The sequence below is a fragment of the Schistocerca serialis genome, chromosome 5 (assembly GCF_023864345.2).
Source record: "Schistocerca serialis cubense isolate TAMUIC-IGC-003099 chromosome 5, iqSchSeri2.2, whole genome shotgun sequence".
Lineage (NCBI taxonomy): Eukaryota > Metazoa > Arthropoda > Insecta > Orthoptera > Acrididae > Schistocerca > Schistocerca serialis.
The window spans coordinates 60,530,690-60,554,761 of record NC_064642.1 but is presented as its reverse complement, the minus strand read 5'-3'; the positions used below and the strand labels follow the sequence as shown (position 1 = coordinate 60,554,761).

At 41.6% G+C, this 24,072-nt stretch overlaps 1 protein-coding gene across 3 annotated transcripts in view; it reads right to left on the bottom strand.

Moving 5' to 3' along the window:
• The window catches only part of LOC126481174 (cactin), a 165,355-nt gene that overhangs the window by 120,534 nt on the left and 20,749 nt on the right, over positions 1-24,072 (bottom strand). For all 3 annotated transcript variants that reach the window (XM_050104744.1, XM_050104745.1, XM_050104746.1), the window contains exons 2-4: positions 11,411-11,614; positions 9,093-9,519; positions 1,467-1,641 (exon numbers count right to left, since the gene is read on the bottom strand). In XM_050104744.1, the coding sequence (XP_049960701.1) occupies positions 1,467-1,641; positions 9,093-9,519; positions 11,411-11,614 (806 nt within the window). The remainder of the gene's footprint in view (positions 1-1,466; positions 1,642-9,092; positions 9,520-11,410; positions 11,615-24,072) is intronic.

Sequence of the window (24,072 nt, the reverse complement as noted above, 5' to 3'; positions counted from 1 at the left end):
GCACAGTCTTCATTCTAAAGCCTTAAACACATTTTGCTGTTGGCTGACACTTTTATGTGCACTGTGTTTTGTTGTTGTAAGTGGCACGTTTCCCATGCAACTTAGTTTCCCCCCCCCCCCTCCCCCCTCTCGATTATGTTTTGTTACTGCAGTATTATATTGCAGTAGCGAGATACAGTAAATTTCTTTGTTAGAGTATCAGTTCTTATCAGCCAAAATTACAAAAATTTAACTGAAAACTAAAACAATGACAAATTCCCAGAATCCTAAAAAATTCCCAGGTTTTCTCCCACATGAAAAAGTTCCCAGGTTTCCCGGTTGTCCCGAGGCATATACAACTTGTAATTCTAAAATTGTATTATCCTTTTACTTGTATTCCTTGATGTTCCTCAGAATTACTAAAAATGAGCTACAGAAATACATAAATATTTGCAGTACAATTTTTTATAAATAGACTGTATTCTCTGGCATTTTGCCACATGCAGCTCCTCGCTAACTACAGAATGCCAGTGGTTGTCAGAACTGAGATCTGGGGGAGAGCCAGATGTTGAAAGAACCCACTGAAGAGAGACATCATCATTCTGAATGTACAACCATGCAGATGCTTGAACTCAGAGTATGTTTATGTCTTTGCTCACAAGTTTTTTCATATTTTGTTTGGTAGGCATTTTTGATCAGTAATGACCATCAAAAGATCAGTCTGTATTAATAGAATTGTATAAAAAACATCATAAAATTTCTATCATGATTCACAGTCGCAGAAAATTAATTATATGATAAAACTGAAGGACAATCATAGTTAGAGACTGGTACAATGTGGCCATTATTACATTTTTTTATGAAGGAATTGGTGAATTTGGGGTAGACCAACCGTAGCATGAGGTGACACTGACAATGACAAGCAAAAAGCACAGTGGTGCACAGAGAGGATCTGTGAAGAGTTAGTGGAGGATAGAGTTCATGTTTAGACAAAGCAGGGCAGGCTGGTGACAATATGTTGAATTTATTGCTTCACAGTTGTGTATGGAGGATTTCAATATCTATTACACGTTTAAAGTATTCACTGTAAAATACTGTTCAAGCAATGAAAAAGAGAAAGCTCATCACAATTTACTCTGATGCTCAAAACTCAGCTACACGTGAATAACTAATTTTTGTGTTTGTTCACAACTACATGAGAAAACACTCAAAGTTGTTCAGCAAAGTTCATCAACATTATAGTGAATGTTTCCCAACTATACCCAAATATCAATGTTGCAAATTATTATCAGATAATAAAGGTCAATAATTAACTAAAAATACTGTTGGGTTATTGATTAGGTTGGATATTTGATTATTACATTATCCTAAATCAAATAAGATATTATAAGTGCAGGAAAGTAAAGTTAAATTGCTCATAATAACAACTATGCCATCACTAATATTCATATTAGAGATAAAAAGTCACAATGACTCATGGATCATACCCCGGCCATCTTGGATGCGAATACGTGAACGCAGACGTGCTTGTTCGAGGTGAAATTGGTCTTCTTGTCTTTCCCATTCCTGAAACTGGGCAGCTTCCTTTGACCGCTGCATCATTGACATTTCTTCCTCACGTTGTTGGCGTTCAAGTTCCCGTTCCAAACGGCGTTTTTTTACCTGAAGAAAAAAAAACACTTCAAAACAAATATAAACTAAATATTGATATGTTAGTTTATAATTCTGGATACATCAAAATAAACGAGGATAACTTATGATAAATTCGTGATGAACATTTCACTGTACCATTAAAAAGTGAGTTCATAAATATTCCATCAGAATTCCTATTAATAGTTGGACATTTGTAAGCTCATTCTATTGATGATAATATCTGATAAATGATGTCCTCAGATAAGTGTAGTAGACTGAAATCTTTATGTGCTGAACGTTTTTGGATTGTTAATGATAAGCTGGAATCCTGTTTATATAAATCAAGATATTTTTATCAACCATAACAGATTTTAAAACACTGTACTTTTTGATAACAGTTCATGTTATTGTGTAAGTATTGTACAAGTTATGCAGCTATATACACACATATTTGCCTAGGGTACCACCTGGCACAGAGAAAAATGACCCAGCCAGGTAAGCAGTAATATTATCTTTACACTCGAGAAACATGGAGGGGAGACAGCAATAGTATATACTCCAGCATACTGACAAGTGGAGCGCTGTCACAAATTACATGTCTATATGCCAATGCCCTATATAGTACAACTTAACACTGACTGGTACCTTCATCTGAGAACACTCCTCAAGCAATTTAACATTTATTCACTGATGAAAATGTTTGAATCGTCATAAAGTCTAAATAATCACTGGCTGCTTTATTTCAGACACAACATTCTTTCACTAAAAAAACCTTAAGTAATCTGCTGTTTTCGAAATTATGCCATCTCATTTGTACATGGCACTTATTCTTTCTGGTACATTTGAAAACTAAGTTCCACATATAAAACAATTTTTCTAGTACACACATAAAAAAAAAGTTTTGCATCACCTTAGTTCCGCGAGTTCTGGAACCTGTACAGAAAACTGGAATAGCAATCAACATAAACATCATTCCTGCCCTTTTTATTGCTCATGAAAACCACACACTGCATGTTTTACCACCATACAGCAAGACCTTCAGAGGTGATGGTCCAGACTGCTGTACACGCCAGTACCTCTAATACCCAGTAGCACTTCCTCTTGCACTGATGCATGTCTGTATTCGTCATGGCTCACTATCCACAAGTTCATCAAGGCACTGTTGGTCCAGATTGTTCCACTCCTCAATGGCGATTCGGCGTAGATACCTCAGAGTGGTTGGTGGGTCATGTTTTCCTTATCAGCCCTTTTCAATCTATCCCAGGCATGTTCGATACAGTTCATGTCTGGAGAACATGCTGGCTACTCTGGTCGAGCAAAGTCGTTATCCTAAAGGAAGTCATTCACAAAATGTGCATGATGGGGGAGTGAATGCCTCACCAATATGCTGCCAATATGATTGCACTATCTGTCGGAGGATGGTATTCACATGTCACACAGACGTTATGGTGCCTTCCATGACCACCAGCGGTGTATGTCGGCCCCACATAATGCCACCCCAAAACAGCAGGGAACCTCCACCTTGCTGCACTCACTGAACAATGTGTCTAAGGCATTCAGCCTGACCGGGTTGCCTCCAAACAGGTCTCTGATGATTGTCTGGTTGAAGGCATATGCGACACTCATCAATGAAGAGAACGTGATGCCAATCCTGAGCGGTCCATTCGGCACGTTGTTGGGCCCATCTCTACCGCGCTGCATGGTGTCGTGGTCGCAAAGAAGGACCTCGCCATGGACCTCAGGAGTAACGTTGCGCATCATTTAGCATATTGCACACAGTTTGAGGCCTCACACGACATCCTGTGGTTGCACGAAAAACATTATTTAACATGGTGGCATTGCTGTCAGGGTTCCTCTGAGCCATAATCTGTAGGTAGCAGTCATCTACTGCAATAGTAGCCTTTGGGCGGCCTGAGCGCGGCATGTCATCAACAGTTCCTGTCTCTCTGTATATTCTCATGTCCGAACAACATCGCTTTGGTTCATTCCGAGACACCTGGACACTTCCCTTGTTGAGAGGCCTTCCTGGAACAAGGTAACAATGCACAGGCGATCGAACCACAGACTGACCGTCTAGGCGAGGTTGAACTACAGACAACACAAGCCGTGTACCTCCTTCCTGGTGGAATGACTGGAACTGATCAGGGACTATCAGACCCCCTCCATCTGATATGCGCTACTCGTGCAAGGCTGTTTACATCTTTGGGTGGGTTTAGTGACAACTCTGAACAGTCAAAGGGACTGTGTCTGTGAAACAACATCCTCAGTCAACATCTATCCTCAGGGGTTCTGGGAAGCAGTGTGATGCAAAACTTTTTTTGATGTGTGTAGTTTCTCTGTAATGTCTTAAGTCCTGTTCTGCATGACAAAATCTGTGAAGTGTCCTCAAAGTTAGAATTTCCTTGCATTTTTGTATCACAGAAATTGGCAAACTGAGTGTTGGCTTCTGTCACAAGTTCTTCAGATGACGTTTTCTTCGGGATTTTTCTGAGTTTTGCCAGCACGAGTGGCTGGCATTGTCAAAGCTCCAGCCTCCATTGCCGATGACACACTGGAGTCGAGCTCATGGCTGCAGATTATACAAACCTGGTATGCCAGTGTCCAACAACTTTTCCAAGGTCATTACCACTGTGCTTCTCCTCTTGCTACCGGCAATGGTTATTCATTGCGAATGGGAATCCAGAATATGTTCACCTTGAGGCTTCCCCTTTTCTTATTGAAGTTATTGTCAATGTGAATGGATCCTGGATTCCCATATTGCAGTGAACAACTGCTGAATGTATCAAGGGAAGAATCACAGTGGTAATGACCATGGAAAAACCCTAGGTTGTTGGGACGCCAGGTACATATAACCTGTGGCCACTAGCTTGACTCCAGTCTACCACCAGTACTGGAGGGTGAAGCTTTTATAGCGGCAGCCACTCATGCTGGCAAAATTTCAGAAAAATGTTCAAACTAACTCTGGCCAAAGAATCCAAGACAGAAACTAATGGGCAATTGTTAACAAGTTGACATGAAAGCTTTAACAATTTTCTATTACACGTCTATGGGGAGGAGATTTGCAGACTGTACCAACACCTTGGCCAACAGTGGAAGAAAAAAGTACATTTGCTATCCCCTCTTACCTTTCTGTCATGGTGCGGGAATAAAGGGACCACAGCAAAGTTCCTGAAAAGTAAATGCCTAATCACCACCACCCAAGCACATCATGTCATTGACAGACTGGAACGATCTTCTCTCCAAAAGTGAATTCATGCAAGAGACCTGGCAAGAACAGATGAGTAGTTTTTGGACATTTTCTATCAGCTAAGTGGCAGCATGCTTGAAGAAAACTGGGATAAGATCAACAGCATCACTCACAGGAACAGGCAACTGCTGCACTGAGCAACAGAGAAGAAGTTTCCAAGATGCAGGAAGCAGATCCAACAAGATGTTGCCCAAGAAGTCACACACAGTAATCAAAGCAGATATACAAGTTGGAGACAAAGAGGAACCTCAGTGAATGACAACTGGCTACTGAGGAACAGCCTTTCCTTCAAAAAAGCAGGGAACTTTGCTATCATCACCAAAACTATACCTGAGGAGGATGTCATTTCTAACATCAAAATGGCCATTTATACCCTTCCTTGTGAAAAAGCTGAATAAATTCGCTCTGAACTACCAGAATACTGAGTAAAACCCCTGGTTGTAACCTGGGGAAAGAAGAGTTGCAAGTTAGTAACAGCCTTAATGCTGACAGAGAACATACTGGTAATAGCTGCCAATAAGGGAAATGCGACCAATGTAATGAAGAGTGAAGATTATGAACAGAAGATTTGGGACCTATTAGATCAGATGACTATTGAAAACAAAGAGCAGATCTGACACAGAGGATCACAAAGAATATGAATCAGTCAATCAAGGTGTCTTCTCTCATGATGGACGTACAGAGGAACCTGCCCAACACAGAAGTCCTACCACCTTGGCAGTATGGATTGCCAGAAATGCATAAGGATCCACTAAGAACAATGTTATGCACTTCTGGCTCACCAACTTATAAACTGGTGAAACACATTGTCTCTCTCCTTCAGTTACATGTGGGGAAAGTCCAATGCATGCATAAGGGACTATGGAAATTTCATTGAAAAGCTGAAGAAATTAAAACTTGGACCAAAGAACATCTTGGTCATCTTTGACATTGTTTCTTAGTTTACCAAAGTGTTACTCAATGAGTCTCTGGACCATATCAGTACCATTTTCCCGTATGAAACCATCGAGCTATTTCCTGCATGCCTCACCACAAGCTATTAAACATGGAGTTACAACTTTTATGAACAGGTGAAAGCCATCATCACGGGTAGTCTACTTAGTACAGTGATGGCCAACTTCTTCATGAAACATTTCAAAACACTGTAGCTGGGCTAAAGTGTGTTACAGATACTTCAATGACATCTTTGTTTTATGAAGACATAATGAGGAATAGCTCAGTGACTTACTAAAACATCTGAACTGTCTCCATGCCAACATAAAATTTGCTATGGTGGTAAAAAAAGACCGACACTATCCTTTCAAGATGTGCTGGTTACAAGGAATGGTGAGAATCTGGGACACGGTGTGAACTGAAAACTAACAAACAGACCAGTACCTGCATAAACTGTAAAATCAACACCCAAGCCAGAAGAGAGGGATGACTGAAACACTTGCAACATACACAAGATGAATATGTGAGCTGCAGCATCTCAAACATGACATGCAACACCTGGATAAGTGTTATGAGGAGCTACAGATACTCCACCCGTTACACAAGAAGTGTCACCAAATCTAACAATCGCAAAGTGACTCGTCAAAAGAAGAAATGCCGGATATAGCGTTTCTGCCATATATTCCCAGGATGATGGGCAGAAATGGCCATATATTACACAAACAGGTGTAAAGACTATTTATAAAGTGACAAAGAAGGTCAAAGAGCACCTCAGATCAGCAAAGGACTAATGGGACCCACTTGCAATGCTGGGAATATATGGCATATCCTGCACATGTGGAAAAGTTTCTGTCGGAATGACTAGAATATCGAACAACAATTGGATTACCGAATATAAGCAGCATTGCAGCTTGGGACAGGTGGAGAAATCGGCAGTTGCGGAAGCGAACGACCACTACAGGAAGCAAGGGTAATGACTGCAGAGAAGTAAAACAAATCGAGCAAAATGAGAAACAGATATGATGATCACAACAACCTTGACGAAAAAACAATGACAAATTGAAGGAAATTAAATTGAAGTTAATACATAAAATTGATTGAAAACAAATTAACAAAGATTTTAAGTGGGGAAAGAATGATAGGAAAGAAAATGAGAGCAAATGAAGAAATTTATATTGTGATTAAAATGATGTGACAAAGGAACGAAAATCAAAATTATTTAAAAAATACTGCACCTGACGTGATTCAAACCCACAGCCTCTTGCATCTGAAGTTATTATCCTATCCATCACATCCCACCACCAGACTATGTAATATAGCTTTTGGTACGTTTCTGAGTGTCACACAAAATTCTGATTCCCCACCCCCCAATAACTCACAAATGAGGGCCCACCAGGCAGAATGGCTGCAGGGTGTGATACCTTGGATCTTACCCACATCACCGTACATTTAGTTACATAAAGTCTACACCACCGCTGGGGCTGGGGATCTCTCCTCGAAAATGTTCTTCACGGTTAAATTCTGCAGTTACATACACATTAAAGGAACAAGACACATAAACGAATGTGTGCCTACCCCCCCCCCCCCCCCCCCACACACACAGACACACACAGCCTGACAATAAACGTGCTGCAGTCAGTAGACATGGCTGGATGTCAATATACCTTAGTAAACTTACACACCATTCATGCATACATGAATGACTCGAGTTGCTGTTCTCTGAGACTGGTGTAAAGGCCATGAAAGTGAGTTTGTGCTGTTTCTGGTTCGTGCTGTTATCAGGTATGGCTTATAAGCCGGGTGAACAACATCAGATGTTGAATGATCAATGTGAAGGACGTGGAGCTGCTGCATACTCATATGAGACAATGTTATCAGTACCAGACAGAGTTTGAAAGTGAGCCTTATTGTAGGTCTCAATTCTGCTAGTGTTTCATGCAATATCCAGATTTGTGGGACATTTGATGTGACATTGGCCCGACGTTTACTGCAAGAGAGTGTGAGGCTCGTGTCTGAGCACAACAAGGGAGGATCAGCATATTGTGCACCACACACATAGTAACTTCTTCATATACACATCTGCCATTCAAGAACAAGACTGGAATCCTTGCCACATTCTGTGTCATCCTACACCATTGTTCAGAGACTAACAGCAGCTGGGCTAGGGTGTTACCATCCATATGTAGGCTGCTATTAACATCAAAATGCAAATGGCTGCGTCCAAACCACTATATGGCAGTGACCTAGAAGAGGTCTCATTCTTCCAATGTTCTGGAGAGGCAAAGCAGTGCCATTCTTTAACACAACAGTATTCATCCACATATGGTTCATGTCTCTATGAATTGTTAGTGTGATGTTGAGGTACTCCCATGGCCATCAAGATCCCTAGATCTAATTGTGATGGAACATGTGTGAAACAAGCTCAGATGTCAACTCTGTCACAGTTCCGATATCCAGGATATCGATGAGCCGATACAAAAATTGTGAACCAGCTTGCCATACGGAAGGATGCAATGTCTTTATGACATACTTCCCAACTGAATCAATGCATCCATTCAAGCCAAAGAGGTGCAGTATCATACTGATAAGTGGGCACAAACTGCCAGATGCTTTGTAAATTTGATTCAAGACTGTAATCATTGAAAGAACGTCACACACCCACCACCTCATGGTGTTTTGTTTTGTTTCACTCCTTTTTTTGTCAGACAAAAAAGGGTTTAACACAATAATACATGTAGATAGAAATTGCATGTTTGTTTTGAGGCTGCATAACTGACAGAATACAAATAATTTCAAACCTTCACAAAAAAATTTCTCGCTGACCCCCCCCCCCCCCCCCCCCCCTCCGCCCCTGCACATACAATGATGAAAGGAAAAAATGTTATCGCTTATTACATTTTCATTGTTCATGCAGTAAGACTTTAGCACTTGGCATGACACTTTAATTTAAGACTTCTTTAGTATCACCTCTATTTGAAACACAGATTGCAGACAGTATCCACACATACACTGAATGCACTTGCAAAATTATATCAAACAGTGGGACGTCCAGGATACAATAACAACAATAAGGAAAGGATAGATTGTTAGTCATCACATAGAGGAGCTGCTGAGTCACAGACAGACACAATGAAAAGGACTGCTAACATAATTAAGGTTTCAGACAAGGTCCTTCTTCCAAAGTAGAAAACACATGAATATTCACACTATCATTTTCATATTGTTGCAAAATTATATATCAATGTATGACACCTGGTTCAGGATATAACATCACAAAACATTGAGATGCATGAGAAACTACCTTTTCTAGTTCTCTTCTGTTTTCCTCTTGCTTCTGTCGATTACGAATTTCTAACTCTTCTCTGCTCAATCCCGTCAGTCCATCCTTATCCAATTTTTTTGACCAAACAAATGTTGCTAACAAGTTCGCATCACCAAAAGGATTGTCTGTGTTTGTATAATGAAGATAATCATTATCCCAACCCATTCTTTCCTTCCGTTTGCGCTCTTTCGCTTCCTTCTTCAACAGGCGCCGCAAGCGCTTTTCCTCTGGAGTTTCAGTTGCTTTAATCAGTTCTTTCTGTCTTCTCCTTTCTTCTGCTTGCCGTAATCTCTCCTCCTTCAGTTTCTGTAGGAGTTTAACAGAACGTGAGGAAGAATCAGAATCTGATGACTCAGTTGAGTTTTCCTCAGATGATGATTCTGTTGATGATGATGATGATGATGCCCTGGAAGGTAATATAGGATGATCAATAATATTTAGTTAATAAGTGGACTGGCTATTATAGTTAATGTCCAACATAAATCATTTTTGCAACTTGCCACAATAACTTCAAAACCACAAAAACAGGTTAGTGGTGTGGTACTCAGGACATGGAAACCAAGGGAGGTGCTATTGTGAAGAAGACAATGTGGTCTTTTCAATAAGTACTCTGATCACTGCTTGTACCTTCCAACACATTGCAGAGATTAGTGTATTTATCGGTATTGTGAAGAGGATATTTATTTTCTCTGGGGTAGGTTCTCCAGTTCCACTCTTTGTGATTTTGAGTTCTTCCACACCATCACCTTACTCAACTTTAATATTTTGCTTGGAAGTTCCGTCACCTTTTCCTTCAGCACTGTCATTCATTTCTCCTTTTCATTGTCAATAAATTTAATGAAGTTAGCAGCAGCCACTGTCACTGGCATCTAAGGAGGTCTCTGCGACTGATTTTAGTGGTTGCACAATGAGGTAACAACACATACTACTTCCCATGAATACTCTATAACAGAGATTCATGTATTGTAAGTACACTTTACACCTGTCAACTACATTTCTTATCACTTGCTTTGGAGGAGCAGTTGCTTCCACACATCTGAAACAGTAGCACCATCAGGGACAAGTTGTAGCAGTCACACTGTGAAATACATGTTGACACACTTTGCTGGTGCTATACGCTGTGTTGGTGCTCAAAAATCATAACAACTAGGGCACATGAAAAGAAACACGGACTGTGCGTGCAAAATGAGCAAAATCTCAAACAAATGTAACATCTGACTGGGTTACAGCACGATGGTATACATGGGGTATGCAAAATTTCAGATCGCTGTATCTCCCTGCAGTGCAAATCCCAAGATGAGATGGATTTTGAATAGATCTGTTTGCTGAAAATTATCTTTCAACAATTTGGCTGAGTAAAGGTAATAAAAAACATATTGTTGGAATTAAAATGGTGGTAATTGCTGGACATGAATGCAGTGGTAAATCACACAGACAAAAAGGTTCACTCTCAAAACTGATCCACCTGATGGAGGCTGCTGTGATGTGATTCATCGAAGGAGGTAGGTTTTACTTTCGTATCAATTTATGGTGAGACATCTGAGCTGTATGGTGAGACATCTGAGCTGTAAATATGAATAACATTGGATGGCACTTTCTTACTTAAGATACTCCTAAAATAGACACTAATCAGTAAATGGTTAAAACAAACTACAGATAAAAGTGACACTTGTTATTTAAATAATCTTCCTGAAGTACATGTTTACTTCTTAAAATAAAATAGAAGAAACAATACACCCACTGACAGAGCTTGTATTAAAAACTGATTTGGATAATGACCAGCATTAACTGAATCTGAATGTAATTTGAGCAGAACAGCGATTTTAAATACTTTTTAAAGTGCTTATACGAGAAAAAGATATCAATGACATAGTAATTTTTATACATTACATTTCTCACACACATCCAGAAGCTATGTGTGATAGTATGTCTAAATTCTGACCATGACTCTAAGTTGAACTGACTCTAAGCTGAACTATCTCACAAGTAGCTCAAGTAAGGAGAAAGAAATTCGATATGTCAATTATCTTCCAAGAAAACCATGCTGATATTACAGGCTGAACAGGTGAATGTTGAGAAAAGAGAAATTATTAAGACTAGTAGCTCTCTAAGGATAATAAATAATTAAGGCAATAAATTCTCGAAAGCACAACACAATCTGAGCAAATAATGTGACTAATGAATTCTTACAGACATATCCCTTTATCTCAAGATCATCCATGAACATTAAATGTTGAGACGTTCTTCCTTCATTTTACAATAAACAACAAAATAAAGTATTAAATCAGAGCTCTCACTTCCTGCTTTTATGTTTTGATTTCCTATGTTTATTTCGTGACTTTTCATCACTATGTTTTTTCTTTGACTTCTTCTGGTTCTTGCCGGGTGATGTACATTTTTTTTGTTTCTTTCTTCTCTGCTGTTCATCGTCAGTACTCCTAGGGGTGTCCACATACATTTTGCCATAGTCACTGTTCACCTTTTTTGTGCTGCTAGTTGATCTGCAGAAACAAAAATTTACATATAAATAGACAAACATTTTCAAGATGTAAAAAATGACGACAACTGTCTCAATATGAAAATTAGTGGGCCAAAAAGATTATAAAAATATCCAGAACTCAAACAAACCCTTGGACTCAGTGCCAAAACACCCTATCCTCATTCCTTCACAACCTCAACTCCTTCTCTTCTGTATCCTTCACCTGGCCCTCAACCCACCAAGCCACCATCCTGCAAGTTGACCTCCACCTCTCTGATGGCTCCATCAACAACTCTGTCCTTATTAAACCAACTAATCACCAACAGCTGTTGCCCTTTCTACCCCCCAAAAAATCCGTCTCATACAGCCTGGCCACCCATTAACAGTGACGAGAACCTCTTGTCTAGTATAGTGAAGGTCTCATGTGGGCCTTCACAGACAGACTCCCAAACATAGTTTGCGAACAGATCTCTCATGCCATAAACTCCCACACCATGCCTAAGCTTCAGCTACAAAGGAAAGCCTCCCTCATCACCAAGTATCACCTTGGACTGGAACAACAGAACCATATCCTTCATCAGGGATTCGATTATCTCTCAGCGTGCCCTGAAATGAGGGACATACTACGCAAGATCCTTCCCACCCCTCCTAAAGTAGTGTTCTGTCACCCACTCATTCTACACAACATGCTAATCCATTCCTAAGCCACTCCCCACTGCCAATCCCTTGGCAAAAATTGTCATATCCCCATAGAAGCCCCAGGTGCCAAGACCTGCCCAATCCACCACCCCACACTTCCTACTCCCATCCAGCCACAAGCTTATCCCAACTCATCAGAGGACAGGCCACCTGTGAAAGCAGCCATGTCGTGTACCAACATTGCTGCAATCATTGCACAGGTTTTTATACGAATTTGACAACCAGTTTTCCACTAGAATCAACGGCCGGCACCAAACTGTGGCCAGGAACAAATAAGACTACTGGTGGCACAACATGCAGTTGAGCACAACATGCTAGAACTCAGTGGCTACTTTACAGCACAAACCATCTGGATCCTTCCATACTCCACCAGCTTTTCTGAACTGTGCAAAGGCCGGTATTACACTTTCAAATTTTTTTGTCAAATATCTTTGTCAAAGAAATTTGATGGTGTAATAGGGAACTTTGTCAAATGTCGTCCAATATTTAATCAAATCTACAGCCTCGCTGTAGATTTGATCAAAGAAGTCACTTGCCTTCTGTTCACTGCAATGTGATATGTTACCACATGGAGCACTAGCATTCTGTCGTCTGTAGTGTTTTTATGAACTTTGCCTGTAAATACAATTGGTGTGTGCCGACAACTACAAAATTAATAGAGATGTATGAAGGTGATGAGACATTTTACAGCGTGAGGCACACTGAATACAAAAATGGATTACGATTGGAGACGAGGCCTGGCCTGACCTGACCTAACCTAACAACCTAACCTAACCTAAGCTAACCCTCTCCTGTAGTAAGGAATCGGAGTGTTACAGTGAGCCTGTCTTCTGCAGATGTAGCAGTTCTTAAGTGAATATTGTGTTTTGTGATATGAGGATACACTTCATTGAGCACATACAGAAATGTATGCTCATCCATTCTTAAGTAATTGTTGTACGACTTGACGTCCTCCACTATAAGCTCACGTAACGTTGAATGCTTTTATCGTGTCGTCGTAAAACCCATGGCTTCACCCAGGTATGATTCCTTTTTTTCCCCCTCGCTTCTCCTCCGCATGTGCACACAGTGCAATTGTGGTACATGCAACTGCTGTGGTTAATAACAAGTTGTTGTTGTCAGCCATCTTGAACTTTGACGAAAAATAGATGACAGTGTAATACCCCTTCTAGCGCTACGTCAAAGATCTTTGTCAAATGTATTTGACGGAATATTTGATCACATATTTGATCAAATCTTTGACAAAGAAATTTGATAGTGTAATACCTCCAAAATGGAAGTCATCTTTGCCACATATCCTTCTCTCCCAGAACCATTCTAGCCGCAATCTCCATTCACTGATTGCCCCCATACCCTCCAGCCAACAGCTCCCCCTTCCTCTGTCCTATCATCCTCTTCCAATTCACCCCCCCCCCCCCCCCAAATCACCTTCACCATTCACTGCTCCCCACCACCTCCAACACTCATGCATCACATGGCTAGCCTGGGCATCTCATACCCCTCCCTCCCACATTCCTAGCCAGCAAACTCACTGCCTCCCTCCAAGCCAGTAGCTACTTACTCCCAAACCCCTCTTCCTGCCTCCCACCTCTTTCTCCCTCTCTACCCACCCCACCCGACACAACCCCCGGCCCACCAGTGAGTGGTCTCCTTAACACATAAAATATTTACATTTTTGTTGAAATAGAGACTCTTATGCAATTGCCTATGGCACAGTCCAAGTTTTAACTGTATAAGTAAAGAAAAGCGAAATTGATGTGACTCAACTTCCACAACACTACAGAACATACAAAACTGGTATCATTTAGAAAAACAACTATGAAAAATAGTTTTAGTTTAGTTTAGTGGTTTAGAGCACTAAACAGTGAGCTCATAAACACCCTCGCATAAATTAAAGGCAGATGATGATGGTGAAAACCTATGAAAAAAAAAACAATTAATTTGAAAGCCAAGTTGTATATACATACAAAAATTGAAAATACAACCCTGAGATTGTGAGACCCATAAAAGACCCTTCATAAAAATCAGGCAAACTACAATAACTTGATAACATCAAGGATAATTTATCAGTACCTGTACTGTTAAAAAGGGCCAGATTACTGTGACTGGGTGACTACTTAGAAATAACGGCTGACCAAGCCACTTTACAACACATTAAAATATCACACCCAAAATTTTGGGAAGAAGTCTTGACTTCACGCAAAACCTTAAGACATGAACCACACTTGCCTCATTATCATTTAAAATAGAGAGCAAGTCCTGTGGGAGGCCCGAGTCTGCCCTCAGGTCATCACATAAAACATTCAGTTAACAAATGTCGTACTGCCAGCTGCGTTTCACATCTGTAATGCAAAGGCAGCTCCTAGCGGTATAAGATAAAGCAATATGTCACTGGACAGTGTCACACTCTTATGCCTTGTAAGGGCTACTTCTTCAGCTTATTGTGGTCAGAAGCCATGAACACAATGAGTTTTCACCAACTGCAGCTTATTGTTTCTTACTTCCAGCCACTGAGCCTCCCACTAATAAGTATGTGGTAACAGTCTGCAGGGGGACAGAACAGCAAGGAAAAGATGGAAGGAGGCAAGCCTCCCTGCCAGGTCCATTACAGAGTTAGAGTTCATTTCTATGGATCCCTAGATGTGCCCTGGAAGCCAGCAGAAAATTTCTTTTCCTGTCTCTGCAAGAGAAGGAGAGCATCCTTCTTGCATCATCTGATCTGCTGGGTACGTCTGACTAACAGCAAGAACGGTATTTCCAGAATCTGAGCAGATGAGGAATTTCTTGCTACAATGCAGTCTCATGTGCTCCATTGCCCACAGGATAGCAAACAATTATGAACAATAAACTGAGAACTGCTCTTGAAGTCCTATCCTAAGAACAATGTTGGGGAACATAATGCAGCAACCACTAAAATCCCTCTGCTTACACCCATTTGTGTAAACAGTTAACAAAAATTAGAAGATAATTTAAAATCTCATTAAATTTAATTGTGAAAATATGATATCTAGTACAATCCTTCCTGTATTCAGTCACTTCAAAAAGGAAGCTGGGACTCTTTAGTAGTCAGTGGGATACCAAGTGGCACAAACTTGTAACAACTCCAGGCTCTCCCTTGCATGGATACCAAATGCCCTCACTGCTCACAGATGGTTATGGAACAAATATTTCAGTGGCAGGTGGGCAATGGAGATGGATGCTGGCAATTCTGCAAAAGACAGAGCCCTGCATGCTTGGTGTACCACAAGGAGGAGACATCGAGCAGACAGTGGAGATTCACCAGCCTTGTCATAAAAGCTAGCAACTGACTCATACAATAAACCCCTGCTGACAGCCTAATACCCTACTGATGAACTGCATCCAAAATTTTGAGGTACAAAGGCCTTGTTGATCCATAAACCTGGCATCCATAGTCAAGCCGGGTTGGCACAAAGGCTTTATAAAGTTGGAGCAGAGATGCTCTGTAGACTCCCCAAGACCTATGACTAGCAACAGTGTTAGCAAAAGGATAGATCACTACTCACCGTAAAGATGACCCTTTCGAGTTGTAGACAGGCATAACAATACGACTGTTACACATTAAAGCTTTCGGCCAAAGCCTACTTCAGCAAAGAAACACACTGTCCCATTCACATAAGCGAGCACACCTCACGCACACATGACCGCTACCACAGGCAGCTCTGACTGGAACGTGACTGTGAGTGAACAGCGATGGTGGGGTGGGGAGACGAGTGACGTCTGGTGTGGTGTGCAGGGTCTAGATGGTGGCCTGACATGACTGCCATGTGCAGCATCAGAGGGTGGGGGAAATTGGGAGTGATGGGAAAGGAGAGAAGCAAGAAAAGGGAAAGGACAGGTGAGTGCACTGGCAAAAGGCGGCACACAATGAGGGTGAGCAGACATGAAAATGGAGTAAGTAATAAGACATGGGGGGCAAAAACTTTAGGGTGGAGGGTGAAGAGTCAGTAGACTACCATAAGTTGAGGTCAGGATAATTTCGTGGACAGAGAAATTATCCTGGCCTGAACCTACGGTAACAACCATCCCCACACCCTCCACCCAACAGTTTCTGCCTCCTCTGTCGTATCACCTCTCCCATTTCATGTCCCCTCACCATCACTGTGTGTCGCCCTCTGCCCATGCACCTGCCCATTATTTCCTGTTACCTGTTTGTTTCATTTTCCATTCCTCGCTTTATTCCTCACACCCCATCTCCTGATACTGCATCCAGCAGTCACATCACACTGCCATCTAGACCCTGCACGCCACTTTTTCATTATGCCTGTCTACGACTCACCAGGTCATCTATACAGTGAGGAACAATATGTTCTTTTCCTAGCACTGTTGATGTTGATATTCCAGCCTGGTGTTTGCACTGTTCAAGACCTATGACTGACACATTTAAGGATGTTTAAAGCTTTGAGGCATCTCAGTTTTAGTTCTTTAAGGTGTGGTAATCACGTTAGCCTCTCATCACAAGTCAAGCCCAGATATTTCATATTTTCCATAAAAGTAACAATAGTATCCCCCAGTTTTAAAACAGCTAAATTAAAAAGAGAGTGGGAGCGACTAAAATCAACACACACAGTTTTCTCCAAACACAAGTAAAACCCTGTGGTGTGTCCAGTCCTCCAACTGGCTAAGCTTCAACTGTAATAGCTGAGCAGTCATTGCAAGGTTTGAGGAGGTGCAGAAAATGGAGAAGTCATACACAAACAAAGAATACTGTACAGGACTCCTTATGTGATTGCAATAGCAAATGCTGTTACACTTAAGACACTTCTTGCTTAAAACGGTCAGGCAGGACATTCCTGAACCTTTACCTAAAATAACTTAGTGATAGAAAGGACTATAGGAATGTGGGAACATATGTAAGGAAACCCCACTTGTATAGCTGCAACAAAATATTATGCCTCCAGCTAGTATTGTAGGCCTTTTCAAAATTAGAGAATACACTTACAACAAGTTGCTTACATGGGAAAGCTTGTTGAATCATCGCTTCCAACAGTGTCAGATTATTGAGTGTGGAGTCATACCTCCTGAAACCACAAAAGGAGCGAATGAGTAGTGACCTGGTTTTGAGGACCTGTACTAGGTGCCAGTTGAATATATGCTCCAGTGTCTTTTCTATGCAACTTGTGAGACTGGCACTATGATAACTATTGGGGTGATTCCGATTCTTCCCTAGTTTAAAAAAAATAGATTCTTTCCACAAATTGGGAAAGTCTCCTGTCATACAAATTCATTGAAGAGCTGAAGGAGGACCTCCTCTGACTGTGGTTTCAACTGTTTCAACATGCTGCATGTTATCAGGTTCTAACCTGGTGCAGTGCCATGAGCTACTGACAATGCGGAATTCAGTGCCCAGAGAGAGAGAAAGGCTTGTAGTATTCCTCCATGTTGGCGGAACGGAAGTCAACACTACCCTCTTCTCGATCTCCCAACAACAACGGAAAGCTGGATTCTGGCTAGAATTGGCCATAATGGTCTTAGATGATTCAGCCGTCATAATGGTCTTAGATGATTCAGCCAGTGTCTGAGGAATGTCTCGGCAATGTTATGAATAGATGCAGGATCCATTTGGAGGAATAAAGACTTCTCATACAAGGCAGACCAAACTGCATGTCTCCAAGAGACTCATTTTAGAACTACTGATGCACTTGTACTTGGAGACTATCATCTCCGGAACATTGACAACCTTACTGGCAACAGGACACATTCCACTCTTCACCTGTGCCCTTAATAACAAACCTAAAAGTAGTCACTATTAGGATAATGGCCATGTCAAATTTCATGGTGTGCTCTGTGCATCTCCCAGCCCATAAGCCTACGGAGGTCCTCACACAGTTTATTGCTTAACTACCCCTTCCCTCCCTGCTTTTAGTGGACTTAAATTTTGCAAAGTGAAGTACAGGTATTCAATACCACTTGTCCCAGATGTCATATTGATGAATATATGTCAAGCTACTCATTCTGGCACCGCTACAGGGTTATCTACAGATAAAGACCTCTCCTGCTGCTTGAGGGCCCTTGCAGACACTGCTCTGTGGGAAGTGTGTGGCAAATTTATGGCAGCAACCACTACCTTATCTGGATCCATCTGCAAGGCTGAGCAGATCACAAAAGGAAGCTGCCAAGATGGCTGTTCAGAAAGGCTAGCTGGATGCTTTACAGGCAATTAACTGTTTTCAAGGAGTGTGAAGGTGTCCAGGACTGGGTGGATCACATTACATCATAATTCACCAAGCTACTGATGCATCCACCCCAAATTCAAAGGAACACCTAGGAAGCAACCTTCCCTTGGTGGAATAACAAGTGCCATTCTGCAATCAGGAACAGGAGTGTCATTCCACAATCAGGGACAGGAAGTGTCTATGTGAAGATTATATCAGTGCCCTAGAGGTGAGAATCTTGCAACTTTTTAAATGGTGAGGACAGGGGCACAAGAGAGTAGGTGAAAGTCTTGACAAGAGCTTCTGAGTTCCATCAATAGATACACATCCACAACAAAAGCATAGGAAGCAATCATGAGAATTTCCAGAAAAAGCTAACAGCCACCAGCTGTACGAGAACTGTGAAAATAATAAGTTATAAAAGTAGATTATGACTGAAATGAAACAGAGTGAGAATCAAAGATACTGGTCACCTTATGATTGTAGCCTCCATGCAGCCATTTATCTTATAAAAGGAAGAAAACTTAAACCTTCATATCTTGTTGACACTGATGTCATTAGAGACAAAATGGAACACGATTGGACAATAATGATGAAAAGTATGGTGGTATAATAATTTAAAGTGCCTTCACTATGATATTATCAGTTCCCCCATTTGCAACAAGAAATCCATGAGAGAGAAATGAGGAAATAAATAAGTGTTTTATGAACATCATATTTTTATTTAAATGTTATTACCAGTTTCAGTTGATTTAGGCTAAATTTGAACTACTAGGACTGTTGTTAGTACGAGCATCAGTGTCACTGATGCCAGGAGGTGCCGTATGAAACTCGGTGAGAACTTTCCAAATTATTTAGTGTTTCGAACTACAGTGTCCTCGTTCACCTCAGTCTGCATCACTGGGCCCCACAATGCTGAGGAAGCACCCCAGCGGCCTGTGCAATGTAATGCTGTATCGTGCCGGCCTTGGCCAGCTGCAGAGTTCTGATTACGTCAGGATGGCTGCGCCAACAGCCGACTCTGCGGCCACCGTCCTCGATGTCTCTGCGCTGCTCTGCCGGGAGCCGCCACACGGCCATCTGACAACCGCACAGTGCTCGCGTCACGTGTCCTCGCCGGCGTGGCCCAAGTGGCAGTGCCAACAAGCGCCCGCGATCTGGCGTCCGAATTTGCGGCCCTCGCCTCAGGATGTCTCCGGCGTGAGTCGGGAGCCGAGACAACTGCCTGCGGTAGTGAGCTGAAGAGTGGCCCGCCACTGGCTGGCTGCGGACCCTGCATCGGCCTCAGAGGGACAAACCACTGACCCACTGTGGACTGGGACACTGATGCCCAATCTGTTGCTGCATGTAGCCCAGTGGTGTGATACGCCCCATCGTCCAGGAGAACTGCCACACTTGAATGAATCTCGTTAGAAAACGGCACCTATCTATACTCGGCTGTGTACCTCTGTTTTGCCAAGCGCGCCGCTTCGCGTCACGTACTCCTACCACATTAGGTTGGCCAGTGGCCCCCTTCTGCCTGTGACTTGCGCCATGCAAACTGCTGGGTGTGCCTTCTCCGGCAGTTCTACGCCCCTGTGGCCTCTATTTGCCTTCACAACTGCTGGTATGTGTAACCCACGGCAATCTGGCCAGCACCTGGCTGTAACTTGTGCTCAGAATATTGCACAAAACTAACTTTCCCTATCCTAAATGGTGGTGCCATAGTTTCCAACTATGGTTAACATCTCCCACCTTTGGTTAAAGTAAGATTGATTATAAGAAAGATCTGATATCTAGAAATAGTGAGAGTTTGGTAGGGCTAAAATAGACGGAGGTAGCCACAGCTGGAGACCTGTTGTCACTAAACAGTACTTAACTAACCACGTTCCTGTTGGAGGAACCATCCCAGAATGTGGCTATGGTGATTTAGGGAAACCATGAGGGGAAAAAATGGGATGTGGTTATGGTATTTTTGGTGAGGAATCCCCTTCTGGGGAGTTCAGTTGCCTGATGGAAGTCTTATTACATTACAAAGAGAACAAAACACACACACACACACACACACACACACACACACACACACACACACAGTCCCAAAGGACAAAATTTCCAACTTAGACAGGGGTCAAACCCGGGGCTTCTGATCGTGAATTAGCATGCTAATCACAGGACCATGAACAATTGACAGGGGAACCACAAAAAGCCCAAATCATAAGGGTCGCACATGGGTTCCAACCAGACTCTTTCCAAATACATGTCAGGATGTTAACCACAGATTCATCTTATTTGGTCCACTTACATCACAAAGAGAGGGAGGATTTCACTGTACCAATATCTTATTAGACTTATAATCACCTAAAATTCAGCACTCTCATATAAAAATACACACATTACTCATGGAATACAGGATTTCATGTATTATTGCTGATATCTGATTTACGGGCATAACACTGCAATTCAAGGCATAATTCTCAGCCTACTGTTTTGTCTTGCAATGCTGGAGACATCATCAATGGCTCTGACGATCCAGAAAGCAGCTACAGACTCAAACAATCTTAGCAAGCCGAACTGTTTGTATGTGTCCACACAACAGTTGGTTTGTGACACTGTCAGACCACTGCCTAAGATCACAGAGTTGTGCTGACAAATGCTATGGAGCTCGGTGTGGGGGAAAGTTGGCACTGCTTGTTTTGTTTAGTATTAAGGACCACAGCTTGTCTAGTTTCAATCCTCCTCCTTTGCTGTTGAAAGCACAAACACAATTTCAACAAAAAAGAAAAAGGTGGATTTAAATTAGACAAGTTATGGACATTAATGTCAAATAAAACAAACAGCACCAACTCTTCCCCACAACAAGCTCCATAGCAGATGTTGGCGCGGCCCCGTGATCTTAGGCAGTGGCCTGATGACAGCACAAACCAACTGTTGTGTGTATACATACAAACACTACGGCTTGCTAAGATTGTTGGAGTCTGTAACTGCTTTCTGAATCATTCAAGCCTTTGATGATGTCTCCAGTACTGGAAGACAAAGCATTAGGCAGAGAATTATGCCTTGGACCATGGCCTTGTGCTCATAAATCATCAGCAATAATATGAATATTACCATTTAACTCCAGTGCCACTGATGTTCAAAATCATTAGTTTTACCCATTTACAATTTTGCCCAAGAAGCTATCAGAACTAATTTGCCCTTTACATTAGTATTTCAAAACTCCTAAATCATGTGCTCTGTTGTAGTGGGCATAATTCTTCACTAACATATCCACAGCATTTAGTATTTAGACCTATAAGTTTAGCACAATCACTAACATGCACATACAAATCAAACTGAGGCCTCTGGATTCCACAGGAGGAAACAAACTGAAACACACAAAAAATGAAATGTCATTGATACCAATTCTACCTTCCTGCTGTTGCTGTCATTATCATCATTGTTTATAGCAGGATATGACTATATGGCTATTAATATTACTGCATGAAAAATAAACAGCCAAAGCAACACGTAAATACCATTATTATCAGTTACAGAAATAGACTGGTGTGAAATATACCTTGCACTTCTCACATTATCATAGACACAGGCGCATAAACAGACTAGAGGTACCTAGTGAAAGTTAAAAAATAGAGAACTGTATTTTGAGCACTGAAGCCGACAGTATTTGGTATTTTTGTGGATTATTTATAATTACATAAAGGTTGTCTTAAAAGGCCACCATGATACCTTGGATTTTTTTTCTTTGCTACACTTCTGAAATACAAGCTGTGGCAACAGGAGTAAAGGAAAAGGACTGGTGAGATCTAGGAAAAGGTGTCAAGTTCAGAAAAGTTGCCCAGAGCTCTTGGTCAGGGGAGACTTACCGCACGGGATTAGAAGGAAAGGCTGATTGTCAGGGGCTGAGCTGAACAAGATTTGAAAACATGAGAGTTTAAAGGTGGAAGAGAGGGTAATATGCAAGACAGCGATTACTGCTAAAACATCGTGCAGAAGTTAGTAAAAGCAAAAAGCTAGGTGCATTGTATGTGATAGAGGTGGGAGGGAAACTCCTTTTTCACCCATAGTTTGTTGTGTGAAATCAGAATGAGCCATTCTGCATTCTAGATCCCTAAATCTTGATGGCGTAATACTGATCAGAGGTCTGTTTCCAGAATACAAATCTCAAGAGTCAGCTTGCTGGTAGCTAGTTTGGTCAGCCTATCACCAAGTTCATTCCCCAGAATCCCAATGTGGCTTGGGATCCAGCCAAAGTCCACTGAGTTTCCACAATGGTCAAGGGCATATAGGGAATCATGTATAGCCATGACCAAGGGATGGTGAGGGCAACACTGATCAAGTGCTTGCAAACTGCTCAATGAGTCACTGCAGATGAGAAAGGACTCATAGGTGCAGGAATGGATATGCTCAAGAGCACACGAGACGGCTACCGACTTCGCAGTGAAAATACTACAGCCATCCAGCAAGAAGCACAGTTCAGTATGCCCTGCATGAATATGAGCAAAGCCTACATGACTACTTCTGAACCCCAGAATGTGCCAAGGTGGGAGCAAAATTGGTGGAGAAAGGCCTCGGGATGAACCCAGTGTTTCGGGCCTTGTGATAGGTCAAGACGAAGCAGTGGCTGAGGGATGCACCACTGAGGTGTACATGAGTGGGCCCCGAGGGGTGAGGCTGTACCCAAAGGGGGGGAGGCGGGGGGGGGGGGGGGGGGGGGGAAGGGGGGAGAGAATCCATGGGGCCTGGGTCCCTCCACCCCCATCACCTAAATGAAATTACACGACATAGTTGCCGCGTTGTGAAATTCACAGATATTTTGATCTTCACTCATAAGATGAAAAATGGATGCACAGTTAGTTAGTTGTGTTCCACTTACCAGTTTCACAGAAACCATTATGATGTGGAACATGTCAAGTGCAAACAAGATGCACACATGAATCAAGGTGTTTTTTTTTTTTAATATTTATTACTTACCCCAATCCTTTAAATGGCACAAAATGCATATATTATAGCTATAAATTTATTTATTCCTATTCAAGAATTCACCTATGGTACAGGAGGAGTTGTCAAGGAGATGTGATTTCAATTTATTTTCAACACTATTACTGATGGCTGTCAGACATTTTTCTTCATCTGGTAATTTATTGAAAAGTTTTACAGGAGCATATTTTACCCCTTTCTGTGCCAGATACAGGTTAAGTAGAGGATAGTGTAAGCCTTTCTTTCTTCTGGTATTATAATCATGAATGTCAGTGAACTGGTTAATGTTGTTGAGAACAAATTTCATTACTGAGTAAATGTAGTGTGAGGCTGTTGTAAGAATTCCTAACCTATTAAACAGATGCCTACAAGATGTGCGACTATGAGCCCCACACATTTTTCTAACGCTTTCTTTTGAGCAATGAATACTTTTTGCCTAAGTGTTGAGTTATTCCAAAATATTATTTTGTATGGCAAAGTAGGTTAGCTTGCTAATTTCTGTATCCTCAAAATTAGCAATTATTCTGATTGCAAAAGTTGCTGGACCTAGTTGCTTTAGGAGATCCAAAACATGATTTTCCAATTCAGATTCTCATCTTTATGTACACCCAAAAACTTGGTATGCTCTATCCTGGCTACTGACTTTTGTTGA